This window comes from Gobio gobio (genome assembly GCF_949357685.1).
Source record: "Gobio gobio genome assembly, chromosome: 10".
In the NCBI taxonomy this organism is placed as follows: Eukaryota; Metazoa; Chordata; class Actinopteri; order Cypriniformes; family Gobionidae; genus Gobio; species Gobio gobio.
In genome coordinates, this window is record NC_137116.1 from 57,142,405 (window position 1) to 57,161,513 (window position 19,109).

At 37.5% G+C, this 19,109-nt stretch overlaps 1 protein-coding gene across 1 annotated transcript in view; it reads right to left on the minus strand.

Annotated features, from left to right (window-relative positions):
- The window catches only part of dock5 (dedicator of cytokinesis 5), a 153,753-nt gene that overhangs the window by 20,332 nt on the left and 114,312 nt on the right, over positions 1-19,109 (minus strand). The window contains exons 39-45 of the mRNA XM_079828037.1: positions 17,055-17,159; positions 12,353-12,494; positions 10,768-10,849; positions 10,609-10,693; positions 6,411-6,497; positions 5,188-5,364; positions 686-769 (exon numbers count right to left, since the gene is read on the minus strand). Of these exons, the coding sequence (XP_079684163.1) occupies positions 686-769; positions 5,188-5,364; positions 6,411-6,497; positions 10,609-10,693; positions 10,768-10,849; positions 12,353-12,494; positions 17,055-17,159 (762 nt within the window). The remainder of the gene's footprint in view (positions 1-685; positions 770-5,187; positions 5,365-6,410; positions 6,498-10,608; positions 10,694-10,767; positions 10,850-12,352; positions 12,495-17,054; positions 17,160-19,109) is intronic.

Consider the following 19,109-nt stretch of genomic DNA (forward strand, 5'->3'; position numbering starts at 1 on the left):
ACACATTTATGATATTTCAAATAAATGCGATTCTTTTGAACTTTCTATTCATCAAAGGATCACAGTTTCCACAAAAATATTAAGCATCACAAATGTTTTACTGTATTTTGATCAAATACATTTTTTTATGGCTTTGGTAAGAATAAGAGAATTCTTTCAAAAACATGAAAAAACAACAACATTTGAACGGTAATGTAAATACATTTAGATTATTGTACAGTATTATATTTATTATATTATATTTACATTATGTACAGTATATCACTGATTCTTGACATAAGGGACAAAACATGTCCAAAACACAAAAGCCCTATTTATGTTAAAAAAGTAAGAATATCAACAATAAAAATACTTAAAAAGTTACATCTAAGGGACATTTGTATACTCAGGACATGCATTGCTTATACTTTTAAATAATTTATTTGGTATTATTTTAAAATCACACTATATACTGGGAAACACATGTAATTCAACCAGTGAGATATATATATAATAAACTTAAGTATCGCATTACCCTAACCCTATCATTCAACAGTGTCTTTGTTTTGTTTGTATCATTTTTCACTGAAGAACTATAAGGCTTTTTTAATGAATCTACTGTGATATACAGAGCGAACCCAGTATCTGGTCATATCTCCAGTCCTGTGAATGATCTGAGCCTGATTCAGATCTGCAGAAGCCTCACCTGCAATGCGATCAGGTGTTTTAAGACTTCAATGCGTTCCAGGTGGTCGGGGTTCTTCTTCATGTAGGCCTCTGTGAAAAACGCCTGAGGTGTGAAACAAACATTTCAGTTATGATCATCCGGTGCTCCTGCAGATCAAACGCCTCGAGACACATATCAATTTTTCATATCTGACCAGGAGAAAAGGTGCAGAGCAACTCTTGAGCACATCTGACTGATTCAGCTGAGGGGGTTAGGCTTGATTTCGTTTGGTTAAAAATTAATAGAATCAAAAATACACATGCCAAACCTTTATTGGGCTCAGGTGCAGGACAAAGAGAAGACAATCAAGTAGAGTAGAGTAAAGGCAGATTTGTTCCAGAAACATTTTTTTGTTATGCTGGTTGAAAGTCTCTTCACATCAGAGTTAAAGCTGCACTATGTAACATTTTGTAACATATTCAAAAACCACAAGGCCAGTGTTATATATGTTGTTCAGTTGAGTACTTACAATATCCCAAATATTTGTAAATGGTGAGTAAATTGCTATTTTTACATGTGAGGGCGTGGCCTGTCGATGACATCAAATCTGCGTTAGCCTCGGTTTCCGGTTTTATTCTGCAGAAACGCTTTCCTCTCACTCAGCTCCACAACACTCGTCCTGCTCTTCTTCACTACAGTAACGTTAATAATCACATCATCAACATGATTTCTGCCCGAGTCCTGTCCCGATTCTTTCCCACCGGCTGAGGTGAAGACCACATGTCCCAAGAGTCTGTGTGACGTCATCAAACTACACCTTTGTTTTGAACAGGCGACCTCTAGTGGACGGAAAAGTTACATAGTGCAGCTTTAAGTGGTCTAAATATATTTATATGTATTAGGGCTGAAACAATTATTTGACATTGGCGATTTGACGTGCATGTTGGAGCACTTAAAGAGGAAACAACTAACTAACTAGCGGTAAATCTCTTTATTAGAGAATGCAATACTTCTAATAATTGTAATAATGTTAAAGGGTTAGTTCACCCAAAAATGTAAATTGTGTCATTAATGACTGAGCCTCATGTGGTTGGACACCCGTCAGACCTCCGTTCATCTTCAGACACAAATGAAGATATTTTAGTGTAAATCTGATGCTCTGAAAGGCCTCCATTGGCTCAACTTTACACTCTCAAGACCCTTAAAAGACACTAAAGACTAAAGTTACAAAGTCCATCTCACTACAGCGGCTCTACAATAACTTTATGAAGACGAGAATAGTTTCTGTGCGCAAAAAAACCCTAAATAACGACTTATATAGTGATGACGATTTCAAACACGGCATCATGAAGCTTCGAAGCGTTATGAATCAGTGAGTCGATTCAGCGGTTTGAATCGGCAAATTTCAGCAGTTTTGCGGTTTGACACGCGATCCGAATCATGAATCGACTCACTGATTCATAACGCTTTGAAGCTTCATGAGGCCGTGTTTTGAAATCGTCATCACTAAGTCGTTATTTAGGGTTTTTTTGAATAATAATATAAATACAGTAATGTGTGATTTATTTAGCTTGGAATAAAGTTTGATGGAGCTTGGAGTCTGGACTGTTTTTATTATTATAACACTATTAGGTATTATAGTCTCATCGCTTGCCTGTATTTTGTTCAAATGCATGAAGACTCACAAAAGGCGATGTTAGGAAGAATATCATGTCAGGTACTTTTTCATATTGTTAATTAAAAGGTGAATGAGAATCTGTCAGCTCAATTGTCATGTAAGAGATTAATATTATGTCATTTTGTCTGCAATGTCATTTGCAGATTAATATTTTTACCATTCTTTGTGTCCTGAAATGAATGTCCTCTTTTTCTGTTTCAGTTCTAAGAAAAGCAGTGGGCCTGTTATTGTTTTACAAATGAAGCTCTTAATACTGCGGCCAAGAGATGTTCACATTCAAACATCTATTTTTTTGTCTGTAATGCAGCTAATTTTTGTTTATTATTATTTATTTTTTCAATTGAAAGAGAACAGAATATTTAAACAATGCTTGGAGAGCATTTGTGTGTGATTTGAGTTCTGAGAACTTGGCTCAAAGTTCATTAAAACAACCATTTCAAAAGCTGAAGTGACTTTCTTTTTATATATCATAGTTAGAATATGTATAACTCAATGCCTTAACTAATTGAAAAAGATGAATAATCGTTCAAAATGTACTGATTAGTCGTCGACGTCAATGGCGATAATCGACGATTAGTCGATTAATCGTTCTAATAATCGTTAGATTAATCGATTATTAAAATAATTGTTTGTTGCAGCCCTAATATGTATATATAGTGTAGGACCATAAAATGTTCGCCCATTCATTGCATACAATGTCCTACCTGCCTGTCAACATATGTATTTCCATACCTCCGCACACCTGCTCATACACAGAAATCAAAGTCCAAAGTCCGGCCCGTGGGCCAAATGCGGCACGGGATGAATTTCAAACGGCCGCAGCGTGTCTATTAAAATATATTATATGTGGCCCGCCACGCATAATTTACAAATCGTGCAGTTTTCCCAATGTCAACACAAGGTGGCGGTACTAGATTTTAGGCCAGGGAAACATTAACGCGCCAAAAGTGGAACAAAACAGCGCTACTTGTGCGCAGCACAACTCGCGAACTCTGAACAAACGTGTTTACTTGAGTGTTTTGATCACTAAACATCGTGTGAGAAGTGTTCGAGTTCGGCGCAGAGGTCTCCGGTACGAACTGCAAATCTCTCTGTGATCTGATTTAGTTTAAAGCCAGTGAAACAGCGCTCACTTAATCAACAACACTAATGTGCAAATCAGGAGAAACACTGAGCCCATCCAGTTAAAATACTTTTCAAACAACAATTCACCAACATTTATCATGGATTTACTGATTAACACCTGTAACCATGGTCATTTGTCAGAAATGTAGGTTAATATCTCATTTTAAATGTATTAAATGAGCAATAAAGGCCAAATTGCAGACTATTTTTGTCTTAAACTTGCAGTTTTGAGCATTTGCATTTACAGACTAAGTACCATAAAGCCATTCTAGGTATAGAAATAACATTTTTTTCTTTTTGCCATGTGTGCACTGCAAAAAATGCCTGTCTTGTTTCTAGTCTAAATATATCTAAAAAAACTTAAATCAAGATGCATTTACTAGATAAGTTAAATGACATAAGATATTTTTTTCTTGTTTTCTGGAAAATAAAATGAAATTGAAGTGAGTTTTTGCTTAAAACCAAAAATGATCTGCCATATATATATATATATATATATATATATACATACACACATACCGTCCCCCGGGTGTGTCCACAACATCGAATCTGGCCCCTTTTAAAGAAGTTTGGACACCCCTGAGTTAGACAGACGCCACAAACTGAAACTGCAGCCGCCTTTTACAGTTCCTCCTGAACCAAAACAACGAGCTTATGCTGTGCTCACGCCATAACTAGTGTCATTTGGAAGCGATGGAAGACTGTGACGTTATAATCGCAAAGGTTTATGCGTTTCAATGTCAACACTATCAACGGTGACATGAATCTGCAGCAGTCATCTGGTACAGGTCAGAGCCTACCCTACCTTTAAAGGGTTAGTTCACCCAAAAATGAAAATTGTGTCATTAATTCCTCACCCTCATGTGGTTGGACACCCGTCAGACCTCCGTTCATCTTCAGACACAAATGAAGATATTTTAGTGTAAAGCTGATGCTGAGAAAGGCTTCAGATAGGCCTCCATTGGCATTCAGTACATTTACACTCACAAGACCCATAAAAGGCACTAAAAACGCCGTTACAAAGTCCATCTCACCACAGTGACTCTACAATAATCTTACGATGCCACGACAATAGTTTTTGTGCGCAAAAAAAAAAAAAATAACACCTTTATCCAGCTTGTTCTTGTCTTCCGTGTGTGTCTCCACGACGCATGCGTGAGAATATGAGCAGATCCGGCGTTCGGGAATCCATCAAATGCTCACTTTAGCCCCATTTTGAGAACTACACCGAGACCTAAAGCACGATCAGTGTAGAATTCAACAGCTGAGATACGCGCGTCTTCCTCTGCTTGAGAACAAATCTCTTCTGGGTCATGTGTCCGAACGCCGGATCTGCTCATATTCTCACGCATGCGTCGTGGAGACACACACGGAAGACAAGAACAAGCTGGATAAAGGTGTTATTTTGATTTTTTTTTGCGCACAAAAACTATTGTCGTCACATCGTAAGATTATTGTAGAGTCACTGTGGTGAGATGGACTTTGTAACGGCGTTTTTAGTGCCTTTTATGGGTCTTGTGAGTGTAAATGTACTGAATGCCAATGGAGGCCTATCTGAAGCCTTTCAGAGCATCAGATTTACACTAAAATATCTTCATTTGTGTCTGAAGATGAACGGAGGTCTGACGGGTGTCCAACCACATGAGGGTGAGGAATTAATGACAGAATTTACATTTTTGGGTGAACTAACCCTTTAAGAGAAGCAGCAGAAGAGGAGAAACAGGGGAGAAAGACTGACCTTCTCATAGTTGGAAAAGCCGCCCATGACAGCCGGGTCCACGATTCCATTGAGCATCATGGAGAGCGGGTGCACAGGAAGAGAGCGATCACACGCCTGCTGCTGTACCAGATTACTCAGCTTCTCATTGGCCAGCTCCATGGTTTCTATGGCGTTGTCCAAAGGGCTGATCTCTTCCTGCAAATGATGGACAATATGGAAAGATAAGATCGGATTATGATCATACACTACCGTTTTTTTAAAGAAATTAATACTTTTATTCAGCAAGGATGGATTCAATTGATCAAAAGTGACAGTGAAGTCATTTATAATGTTATAAAACAAATAGATTTAAAATAAATGCTGCTCTTTTTAACTTTTTAGTTCTACCAGTTAGCGTCTGGTTTAAGTCGTGCTTTTTTTGGGCTGTAAATGATGCCGCACACTGCAAAAAATGCTTTTCTTACTTAGTATTTTTGTCTTGTTTTCAGTCCAAATATCTAAAAAAATCTTACATTAAGAAGCATTTACTAGACAAGCAAAAGTTTTTGTCTTGTTTTGGGGAAAATAACTCAAAATGAAGGGAGTTTTTGCTTAAAATAAGCAAAATAATCTGCCAATGGGGTGAGCAAAATAATCTTAATTCAAACAGAAAACAACATTATTTTGCTCACCCCACGCGGCGTGCAGTGGCTGGGATATACATAAACTTAACAACATACGTAGCATCATTTTTGGAATGGCTTATCACGAGAGGAAAAAAATTGTTTTAGTCGCATAACATTAGGTAATGGAAACGCCGTCATTTTGCAATTTTTTTTATCGACTATTAGAAAATATCCCCAAAGTTTTGCACAAATCTGTAATGGAAACGCGACTACTGTTAATCTCTCTAAATACTGTTCTGTATTCTTGAAGACATAAATTCACACTTTGCTAGCAAACTTTTGAACATTATGTTTATGAAATGGCATATCTTGGGGCCGGAATATCATAAAGACTTGTAGGAGGTCTATTTTAATCTATGCACGCAAACAATATCCTAGCAACAGTACAGCAACACACAGGCATCACATCTTCAGGAGTAAATCTACTCATTCCTTCAGAAAAAGTCATTACAGTTTGATGAGAGACTATGAAAATATCATGCACTGATGAATTTCACACATTAAGGGCATTTGTAAAGAAGTGAATAGGGTTCATTTTGATATCATGTTGTATTCAGTTAACAGTAAAAGACTCACCACAGACATGGATTTCACTTCAAACCACTTGAGGATTCCTGGGAAGCGGTAAGCCGTAATAAAGGTGGTCCTTTCGATCCACATGGTCTGTGAGGTAAAGAGGAGAGAAGCACATTTACACAGACGGGTTTCCAAGAATGAATTAATAATTATATAGAACAGAATTACAGGTTCTCGTACCACCTCGAACACTAGAGTATTTCACAGAATCACAATCACAACAAAATCATTGCAATAAAGGCAATTTTTCAGTGTTAGTGAGTGGCAGCTTTCTTTTAAATCTGTAATTATGCATCTAAATCATCATCATCAGGGGGTTTACAATCTGACCCTTTTTCAAAGTCTTGATTTTGGCAACAAAAGACGTGAAATTTCACTCGCTGTTCTAGACAGAATAACTTTTAACTATATTTTTATTCCGATCTAATAACTGCCTCATCGGTACGGCATCCTCAATAAACCCGTCTCCGGCCGGATGACTCCGATCTTTAAATATTCCGATCAAATATGACCTCTGACCTGTAAAGTTGCCAGAATCATAATCACACACTGTTTGTTCATTGGTCAGAGGAGAACTGAGCGACTAAGCCTGGATTCTCCCAAGGGTTTTTTTTCTCTATTCTGTCTCCTGATGGAGTTTGGGTCCTTTGCCTCTGTCGCCTTTGGCTCTGTCTTGCTCAGTTTGGGACACTAAATAGTCAACTATATTACTCATCAGCTCATTTCAATTATCATAAAGTCCTAATTAAGAGATACAATTTTGAAAATATGATTTTAAATGTCCCCATTATTATATAAAAAGTCAAAAATATGATTTTAAAAGTCATAATATTCAAAAATATGACATGCTAAGTCATAATTATAAGATAAAATGTTGAAAATATGATTTTAAAAGTCCTCATTATTAGATAAAAAGCCAAAAATATGACATGCTAAGTCATTGTGAGATGAACAGTTGATAAATGTTCAGATAAAAATTATGAATTTTAAAATTATTTAAAATTATTAAACTAAATTATGATTAAAAGTCATATGACCAAAACACACACTAAGACATTAAAGAGATGAAATCATGCTTGTAATTTTTTTTAAATGCGCTTTTAATTTTTTGATTCGTACTTATAATAATAATATTTACATTATTGTTTTCATTTTGTGCAATATATTTTTGACATGCATTTTTACATTTTGAAATCATTTTCAATAAAGGCAATTTTTCAGTGTTAGTGAGTGGCAAATTTCTTTTAAAACTAATTATGCATCATCATCATCCTCATCATACAATCTGAGCATTATTAGAGGACACTTTCTCAAAGTCTTGATTTTGGCGTCTACTAAAATAAGTTTTAATGCTTGAATGTTGAATGCAAAAAGTCTGTCAGTAATTCTCACCTGAAAATGAGAATAATTTTAACTAAATGAAAGAGATCATACAAAATGCATGTTATTTTTTATTTAGTTCTGTCCTGAATAAGATATTTTACTTTTTATTTTTTTACATATTGTCCGCAAGACAAAAAAATAGCTGTATTTATTAAAATTACCCGTTCAAAAGTTTATGAACCATTGATTCTCAATACTGTGTGTCGTTCCCTGATGATCCACGGCTGTGTGTGTATGTGTGTGTGTGTGTGTGTGTGTCGTTCCCTGATAATCCACGGCTGTGTGTGTGTGTGTGTCGTTCCCTGATAATCCACGGCTGTGTGTGTGTGTGTGTGTGTGTGTCGTTCCCTGATAATCCACGGCTGTGTGTGTGTGTGTGTCGTTCCCTGATAATCCACGGCTGTGTGTGTGTGTGTGTGTGTCGTTCCCTGATAATCCACGGCTGTGTGTGTGTGTGTGTGTCGTTCCCTGATAATCCACGGCTGTGTGTGTGTGTGTGTCGTTCCCTGATAATCCACGGCTGTGTGTGTGTGTGTGTGTATCGTTCCCTGATAATCCACGGCTGTGTGTGTGTGTGTGTGTCGTTCCCTGATAATCCACGGCTGTGTGTGTGTGTGTGTGTCGTTCCCTGATAATCCACGGCTGTGTGTGTGTGTGTGTGTCGTTCCCTGATAATCCACGGCTGTGTGTGTGTGTGTGTGTGTCATTCCCTGATGATCCACGGCTGTGTGTGTGTGTGTGTCGTTCCCTGATAATCCACGGCTGTGTGTGTGTGTGTGTGTCGTTCCCTGATGATCCACGGCTGTGTGTGTATGTGTGTGTGTGTGTGTGTGTGTGTGTGTGTGTGTCGTTCCCTGATGATCCACGGCTGTGTGTGTGTGTGTGTCGTTCCCTGATAATCCACGGCTGTGTGTGTGTGTGTGTGTGTCGTTCCCTGATAATCCACGGCTGTGTGTGTGTGTGTGTGTGTGTGTGTGTGTCGTTCCCTGATAATCCACGGCTGTGTGTGTGTGTGTGTCGTTCCCTGATAATCCACGGCTGTGTGTGTGTGTGTGTGTCGTTCCCTGATAATCCACGGCTGTGTGTGTGTGTGTGTGTGTCGTTCCCTGATAATCCACGGCTGTGTGTGTGTGTGTGTCGTTCCCTGATAATCCACGGCTGTGTATGTGTGTGTGTGTGTGTGTGTGTCGTTCCCTGATAATCCACGGCTGTGTGTGTGTGTGTGTCGTTCCCTGATAATCCACGGCTGTGTGTGTGTGTGTGTGTGTGTGTCGTTCCCTGATAATCCACGGCTGTGTGTGTGTGTGTGTCGTTCCCTGATAATCCACGGCTGTGTGTGTGTGTGTGTGTCGTTCCCTGATAATCCACGGCTGTGTGTGTGTGTGTGTGTGTCGTTCCCTGATAATCCACGGCTGTGTGTGTGTGTGTGTGTCATTCCCTGATGATCCACGGCTGTGTGTGTCGTTCCCTGATAATCCACGGCTGTGTGTGTGTGTGTCGTTCCCTGATAATCCACGGCTGTGTGTGTGTGTGTGTGTGTGTGTGTCATTCCCTGATGATCCACGGCTGTGTGTGTGTGTGTGTGTGTGTGTGTGTGTGTGTCGTTCCCTGATAATCCACGGCTGTGTGTGTGTGTGTGTGTGTGTGTGTGTGTGTGTGTGTGTGTCTCGTTCCCTGATAATCCACGGCTGTGTGTGTGTGTGTGTGTGTGTCGTTCCCTGATGATCCACGGCTGTGTGTGTGTGTGTGTGTGTGTCGTTCCCTGATAATCCACGGCTGTGTGTGTGTGTGTGTATGTGTGTGTGTGTGTGTCGTTCCCTGATGATCCACGGCTGTGTGTGTGTGTGTGTGTGTGTCGTTCCCTGATAATCCACGGCTGTGTGTGTGTGTGTGTGTGTGTGTGTGTGTGTGTCGTTCCCTGATGATCCACGGCTGTGTGTGTGTGTGTGTGTGTGTCGTTCCCTGATAATCCACGGCTGTGCGTGTGTGTGTGTGTGTGTATTGATTCATTTATCTGTGTTGTGAAGAAACTAAACGAAAAAATAAATAAAAAAATAAAAAATATATTGTTTAAACTGATTCCTCGAGAACATTTGATTTATGCTGCTTCCCTGACCTAGACCAGGGTCATAACACTGTCAAAATAAAGTATAAATAGCATCTATCGCTAAGAAAATATGTAATTTTCACTGAGAATCCAGTTGCTATTTATCCATCACTATTTGCACTTGGCGTAAACAGCATCTATCGTGCCGCTACCTTTAAATGACTGCTTTCTGATTTCTTTTCAATCATTTGTGATTATCAGATATTGAGTTTTTTTTTTTAATCTTTTCATAGAGATTGCATTTGATTCAAGCCAATTCAATATCTTAATAATGAGCATAAGCTAAAACTACAAATATGTGTATTCACTTTTCCTACAATTGTGATATTGTCTTCCAAGAAACATAAAAAGAGATGTGATGTGTCCAAGTAGCTGTTTACAAAACATGAAGAAAAAATAAAAAGTAGAGTAATTTTACTGCCAAGTCAAAGACGACAAAATAACACTTATGTCTTGGAACTGTGCCTTTAACATGCCATTCATTTTAATGACTCGTTTAGACTCGCAAATAATGTCAGGTTTTCCCTGCAAGTCACAAACAATCCTGATGAAAACCATCAGTCACACACTCATGGGGTTTGAGTTCCACACTTCAAACTGAAGCTTATGCTAAAAAATGTATGTCAACAAATGCTGAAATACAAATCTCGTGCACACTTATCGGTCAGCCTCAGTGATTCAATATTTATTCAATGTTTGCAAACTTACGGCAAACTCGTTGTCAGGATCTTTTTCTCCTTTCCTGAATGGTCTTGAATACTGGAACTTATCCACTTCATTCGTCCTGTAGTAACTGAACACAGAAGGGGAATGAGATCTAGAACAGCTTTATTTACAACACATTTCAAGTGTGGCGTGGATTCATACTTGAGGATTTGTTCGGGAAGTCCCTTGTCCTTGAAATGTGAAGGTAAGTTTAGGACAGGCTTCACTGTAAAACACTGAATATCTGCGGAGAATTGATCAAGGGACGAAAACGCTTCACTTTCACTTCATTTGGTTCAAAAAAAGCATTTGGATTAGGGGTGTAACGGTACGGCTCGTTTTACAGTCGGCTTGTTTTAAGCGCAGAACACACTTCAGTCCGAGTTCACACACGAACACATTAAGTGTTCAGTCCATTTAATCACCAAATGCAAACGATAAACGCCGTTTTGCCGCTCTTTAATGTGGCGTGACTGATCACTGTACAGCAAAAAATGCTTTTCTTACTTAGTTTTTTTGTCTTGTTTTCAGTCCAAATATCTAAAAAAATCTTACATTAAGAAGCATTTACTAGACAAGCTAAAGTTTTTGTCTTGTTTTGGGGGAAAATAACTCAACATTAAGGGAGTTTTTGCTTAAAATAAGCTAAATAATCTGCCAATGGGGTGAGCAAAATAATCTTGGTTTTCTGTTTGAATTAAGATTATTTAGCTTACTCTCAATCTCTGAGTGTTGATTATTATATCTAAACATAAACCGCAGCTGAATTTAGGCTCAGTTTGGGCTCTGTCCTTTAATATTATAGCAATGTGTGAGTAAGGGCTCCCTATAGTTTACAACATTATCTTTAAGAGACTTTTATTATAATTGAATTCATTTAAGGACAGACAATTTTTTTTCCAGTAAACCACTAAATAGAAATAAAAAGCAATTTTGTAAAACTGCTGTGTGTCTTCAAAACCGATGTGTGTACCGATCCGTCAGTTTTGTGTACCGTTACACCCTTAATTTGGACACAATACAGATTTAATATGAGCCACATACAAAAAATGTTAATGTCTGTGGAAAAACTTGCTCACCAAGGACACATTTATTTGATCAAAAATACAGTAAAAACAATACTATTGCAAAATGTTATTAGAATAAAATAACTTTTCTATTGGAATATATCTTAAAATGTGATCAAAGCTGAATTTATCATCATTCCTCCAGTCTTCAGTGTCACATGATCCTTCACAAATCATTCTCATATGAGGATATGATACTCAAATTATTATTATCAATGTTGAAAGCAGTTGTGCTGATTAATATTTTTTTGGGAGCCATCACATTTTTTTTAGGATTCTTTGATGAACAGAAATTTCCAAAGAACAGCATTTATTTAAATTAAAATTGAAATCTTTTGTAGCATTATAAATGTCTTTACTGTCACTTTTGATCAAATTAATATGGAAACTTGTTTTCGCCACAGAATAAAACAATTTAAAAGATAATTTTCTCACAATTGTGTGATATAAACTCACAATTGTAAATTCAGAATTGTGAAAAAAAAAAAAAGTCGCAATAACCTTTTTTATTTTTTATTCTGTGGCAGAAACAAGCTTCCATGATTGAATTCATCCCTGCTGAATGAAAGAATTATATTCTTGAAATAAAAGACTGTTAGGGTTGAATGTTACTATATTTAATGTAACAAAGAAACAAAGCCATAAATCGTGAAACGGTCCAGAATGAAGGTGAAGGATACGCTGGCCGGGTGAGTTACAGATGTTGTCAGCAGGGGGCGATGTGCTGGTCATCTTCACTGCATTGGGGAACTGAGACATCAGCTTCAGGCTAAAGTCCTCCAGCCACTCATACTCTTTACCGCGGTAAATGAACATTTTGTTCTGTTTGAAATAAGCAAAAACAGTAAAAACTGACCACATGATCAGATGCAACCTTCAGCTGTGTTTCCCCCGAGGAGTACACGGTACAAAAATAACGATATTTTATAAATATAGACATTTTTCTAAAAGTGACACTGTCCAACAGTGACATCAGTGGATAACCTTTAAAGGGTTAATTTACCAGAAATATTTAATTAGCCCATGATTTACTCACCCTCAAGCCATCCTAGGAGTATATGCATCTTCTTTTAACACAATCAGAGTTATATTAAACAATATCCTGGCTCTTCAGAGCTCTATAATGGCAGTGAATGGTACCTTAGATTTTACAGCCCAAAATCCATCCATCATATAACTGCTCCACACGGCTCCAGGGGTTAATAAGGTTATTAATTGTTTAATTAATATCCAGGATATTGTTTAATATAACTCTGATTGTGTTAAAAGTAGGGCTGTCAAAAGATTAATCGCGATTAATCGGCTCCAAAATAAAAGTTTGTGTTTACATAATATATGTGTATGTACTCCGTTAATTATTATTTATATATAAATACACACACAAGCATGTATATATTTACGAAAAAAATACTATTTTTATATAGAAAACATTTATATTTATATATATTATAGATTATATAAATGTATATACAGTATTTACATGCAAATATTTCTTAAATATATACATGAATGTGTGTGTATTTATATATAAATAATAATTAACACACACATATATTATGTAAACACAAACTTTTATTTTGGATGCGATTAATTTTTTGACAGCCCTAAATAAAAGTAGTGCTGGACAAATTGGCGATTCATTTTTTCAGTTTAACGCATTAAAAATATTTAACACAATTAACACAGCGTTCATTTTTATATACATTTTTGCCCAGCGTTACATTATATGATCACGCTCTTATTCATGTAAATGCTTTAAACTATCTAAGCACGACAAGACACAAAAGAACGCGCTGTATGTCAGTGTCCTGTGTGTGTGTGCGTGTGCGCGTGTGTGTGTGTGTGTGTGTGTGTGTGTGTGTGTATGTGTGTGTGTGCGTCTCAATCAGATCCCTAGTTCAGTAGTCAGGGCACTGATCAGGGATCAGCCACATTCATGTACGTTACACGATATACTGATCGCGATTAATTACATAAAAAATGTGATTAATGAGTTAATTTTTTGTAATCGATTCCCAGCACTAGTTAAAGGAAGAAAGTCATATACTGCTAGGATGGCTCGAGGGTAGAGCTGAAACGATTCATCGAGTTACTCGATTAACTCGATTACAAAAATTCCTCGAGGCAAAAATCCTCTGACGCGCGCTATACGCGCAGGATCTGATTCACACGGACCGCAGTTCAGTGTTCAGGAAGCTCACCATAGCACGTGATACATTTTGAATTTAGTTTAGATTCTAGATGCCCAGAATCACTATAGTAACTGCATGTTTTACACAGTTTATGTAAGTTGATTACCGTTCTTATAGCTGCCACACACACACACACGCACACCGTGTGTGTGTGCGCAAGCCCCGAAGCCAGATCGCTTTCACTTTCGTCCTCATAAAGTGTGTCAAGTAAATGCTTTTAAAGCCTTGCCAGTTTGAACATTGAAGCAACTGTGCACTATTGAAAAACAACAATACGGAAAACTTCTCCGTTCAGTGCTCAGCTTTTTCTGTGACACGGAGAGCCGAGCCGTGTCGCGTCTTTGACAACGAGCGCGCGCCCTGAAGGCAGACCTCAGTCTTTACACGTGAAGATCGCGCGGAGAGCTGCGCAGAAACAGTGTCAACGCCGTCCTGTGACTAAAGTAAAGTCACTAAAGTAGCTCAGAAACTCAACTCAACCGTTACAGCCACACATTTGAATACCTTTGAAGTAATTACAAACCACAGCTTCATAATGACGGAATGAGTAATTCACACACACAATCACTCTCTCATTAATGCATCCAAATAAATGTAATGTAGGTCTACTACTGTGTTAATGTATCTGATGTACAACAAACAGAAATCTGCCCCACAGACATTAACTGCTGAAAGTCAACCGTTTCCTTCAAGTATTTTATAATCACAAAGAAATGCACTTTTTGCATTTGTTGGAAAAATTCCAACTTTAATAGTAGAAAATCAGTAACACACACACACACACACACACACATGCACCCTCCCCTCTCTCGCGCCAGTCAGACCAATCGTGGCAATGCATCACATATGCTTAAACTTTTATGTAGCCACGCAACAATAATTTCAGCATTCACTGTATACACCGGACGCGATGTGGTGACGCGATTTTTTGAACGGATGCTTCACCTAAAATGCAAGTGATGCAAGCCAAATGCAGCGTTCTATTGAAAATTAATGTATGTATGCCGTACCAAACTGCAATGAAGCCGTGCTCACGCACACACACACACACACACACACACACACACACACACACACACACACACACACACACACACACACACACACACACACACACACACACACACACACACACACACACACACACACACACACACGTTGCTAGGTTACCATAGCAAATAGGCTCACCCCAGAAATGATATATTATTTGTTAGTAGCCTAATGGTAAATGCTGCAGGTGTAGAAATCTACATAAAAGATATTTACTTTGATGTCAGGGTTAGATTACAGCATGAAACCTGTTGTGCATATTAATAAATTAAATTGCTTTTCCTCTTCATTTTCGTTATGCATTATTTGTTTTGGTTGTTTAAAAACACAGAATTTTTTATCCGATTAATCGATTAATCGATCGATTAAGTGCTAGATTAATCGATTACAAAAAGAATCGATAGCTGCAGCCCTACTTGAGGGCGAGTAAATCATGGGATTTAAATCAGAAAGGAGCCTTTGAGGTCGATATGAGCCCTCGATCTGCACTTCTGCAGAGCTCTACTAGTGTGGGTTATTCAGCGGACTCCTTCCCAGCAGCCAAAGCGGCATTACGGCGTGAAAATGCGGACTCAGAGGAAGACCGTGAGGGTTTAGACAACGGTGGACAGTAACTTAAGTACATTTACTTGAGGACTGTACTTAAGTACACTTTTTGAGTATCTGTACTTTCCTTGAGTAGTATTGTTTCTGGAAACTTATGACTTTTACTCCACTACATTTCTATCAAGATCCTCGAAGCAGAAAGTCGTAGCCGCTTTGAAAGACAGTGGATGATTTGTTTTCTTCTCTAAAACGTGATTGTTTTTTTTGTGTTTTTTTGCAGACAGCCTATCAGTAATCACGCTTGTAGGATCACATGAAGTTCAATGATTTCCAAGTATTTTTTGAACACTAATCAATTGATGGTAAAATAGAAGGCGGCAGTTCCAGACGCGCAACTATAGTCATACTGAGAAGATAAAATTCAGAAGAGCAGACGTGGATAAGTCTGAAAGTGCACAGAAAGCTGCCTCTCAGACGCCAGACCACAAGTGCTGGATTTTAGTTCTACTAATTCTACTAAAATCTTATTATAGACTAAAACTAAAACAATTCAGATGCCTAAAATGTTGTAGTCAAAAGACTGACTAAAACTAAATCAAGATTAACATTGGTATGAAATATGCGGTCAAATTATTTTTATAGATTTACCCGCCATGTTGCGATAGCCTTGTGGATCCAGCACTAACACTTAAGTAATGTTCGACAATGATGTTAGTTAGCATGCAAAAACGACGTAGTTGGGCTAATAATGTTAACTGAAGTCCTTTCAGAAATATGTTTTTAAATAATCCTGTCAAATAAACACAATGTAGAAACCTTTCTTTTCTAGTATGATTTTGACTTTGATAAGAGCTTTGTAACTTTTAAGCAAGTATTTAAATAAGTTAAAAATATGCTAGCATGACTGGCTTAAACCACCATGATGGAAAAGCCTGCTTTCATACAACAATGCAACAATAATAAAATAATGCGTTTACTTTTACTTTTGATACTTAAGTACTTTTAAAAGCAAGTACTTCTGTACTTTTACTTAAGTAAAAATCTATCAGTACAACTTTCACTTGTAATGGAGTAATATTTAACCAATAGTACTTTTACTTTTACTCAAGTAATGGAGTTGTGTAGTTTGTCCAGGGTGGCATTTGGGACAGGGCCTAAAAAGAACGATTGGTACGTGCAGGTCTTTCTCTATTCAAGAGCTTCTGATATCTGGCATGCAGAACCAATGACAACTGCACAAAGCCTGTCATTTCATTAGATGTCTAAGGGGCTCTTGTGTCTGAAAGTATGGCACCAGGGTTTCCAAACCCCTGACTGTGAAAACACAAGTATTATTTTCTTGTTAAAACCCAATTACTCTGAGAGCTCTTCGGGGAGGGCTGCAGTCAAAATATCGGTTTTCCTTTGGCAATGCTTGACGCTGAAAATGCCAAACAGTTTGTGTGACCGTTTAATCCATACTTTACAGATTTCACACCACATAAACAACAGAAAATTAGACATTTGAGCACCAAATGGGGGAATAATTCACCAAGCTGCCATTCGAAAATCGTATCCCATATTAAAGTCATTACAACTAGCAAAATGTACTCACCCTGAGGAAGGAGGGGAAACCCTGACCGTAATATCCCACTGCGAAATATTCAGGCTGAGGTCTCATCGCATGCATGATGTTCTCGTAATACTGCGCCTGCTGTTTCTGTGGACAAAAACAACTGCTGTTTCAACATCTGATTAGCATTGAAAGCGTGTAAAAGTCAAGCATAAAAAGGAATATTTCAGCTAAAACGAAAGCACAGTTATTATTCGCTCACCCTAAAAGGAGAATTTTATGTGTGTTCACGCTGCTCTTATTCATACAATGAATGTGAATGAGAACAATATTCTTGTGAACTGCTTTGATTGAGGAAAATGTTCATATTATCGCCTCTATTCATCGATTCGAGTCCAAAAAATGGCTAATTAATCTACAAATGCGTAACGTGTTTGACCTCTATTGCACGTAACAATACGGCTTTAGTCAACGTCTATCACATCTAACTATTGCTAATAAAAGGCTTTAGTCAACTTCAATTACTGTTATCTGCCCCCATAGTGCCTTTAAATCAAAGCACTTAACCCCTGCTCCTTCCGGCCAACCATTATGATCCTTTCAGTGCCTTATTTTAAGAGGTTAATAATAATCAAGTTATTAAAAAAAATCTAATTGTTGTAATTGTTCAAACAGCTCTCTGATGCTTTTAATACCTTTAATTGCGGCAGCCTGTGTGTCCGCTACTGCCAATAATTTTGAATGCGGTTATGATTCTGTCAAATAATTTCACTTATTTTCTATTCTGTGCGAGAGCCTGTAATTCAGTATTCAATCATAAATAGAGACGATTAACGTTCAGATCTTGGAACCCTCTGTGTAAATGTGACCTCACAGACCGCACGGCTCTTGTATCATTAAATATCATTAAGTTGCAGTTTTTCCTCCCACATCATATTATTTCCATCACAAAAGTTTTGCAAACGAACGCCAAGTTTGTTGGGTGAACGCAAAAGCACTGAAATATATTTTTTACAACCATCTCAGTGTGTTTTGAGAGTTATGGCAGAGGGTGTTCAGGGTTTTATTTCACACTAGGAATATATATCGTTTTCGAATCCATTCAGGCGATCTCCGGGTCTGGCGCTAGCACTTTTAGCATAGCTTAGCATAGATCATTGAATCTGATTAGACCGTTAGCATCTCGCTCAAAAAATGACCAAAGAGTTTCCATATTTTTCCTATTTAAAACTCGACTCTTCTGGAGTTAAATCGTGTACTAAGACCGACGGAAAATGAGAAGTTGTGATTTTCTAGGCCGAAGAGTCTAGAATATAGAAAATCTTTGGTCATTTTTATGAGCGAGATGCTAACGGTCTAATCAGATTCAATGATCTATGCTAAGCTATGCTAAAAGAGCTACCGCCAGACCCGCAGATCGACTGAATGGATTCGAAAACGGTAAAACTCAACTGTTTAACTCTAGAGGAGTCGGAAAATAAGCCTATTTTCACAAATAGTGGCGTGTTCCTTTAACTAAAGCTAAAACTATTCATCATTTCAGAAAATTGACACAACGCTGAGATAATATAAATATTACATTTAGAAATGTTGTCTAGGCAACTAACTGAAATAAGTATGTTTAAGTTGAGATATTAAAATGAATAAATCTGAAATAAATACAAACAATAATGCTAAACAGAAATATATATATTTTTTTTAAACTAATGAAAGTTGGAAAAGCACAAAATTACTCAAAGTTACCCTAAAATAAGTATTAATAAATACACTAATATTGCATAAAACAACATTTGTGCAACATATATGGTTGCTTTATGCAGTTTTTTGTCATTTTGGAGAATTGCAGTTCACTTTAAACGTATAGAAACAATATGCAGCCTGAACATTCAACTAAATATCTCATTTTGCATGCCGGCGATAAAAAATTGGGTGAGGAATGACATGAGTAAATGATTGTGAATGAGTAGATGAATGATGTCATCAAACTACGCCTTTGTTTTGAATAGGCGACCTCTAGCGGACGGGAAAAGTATAACTTTTTAAAAGTTATTAAAAATTCTGTCATCATCATTTATGTCATTCAAAATGAATGAGGCA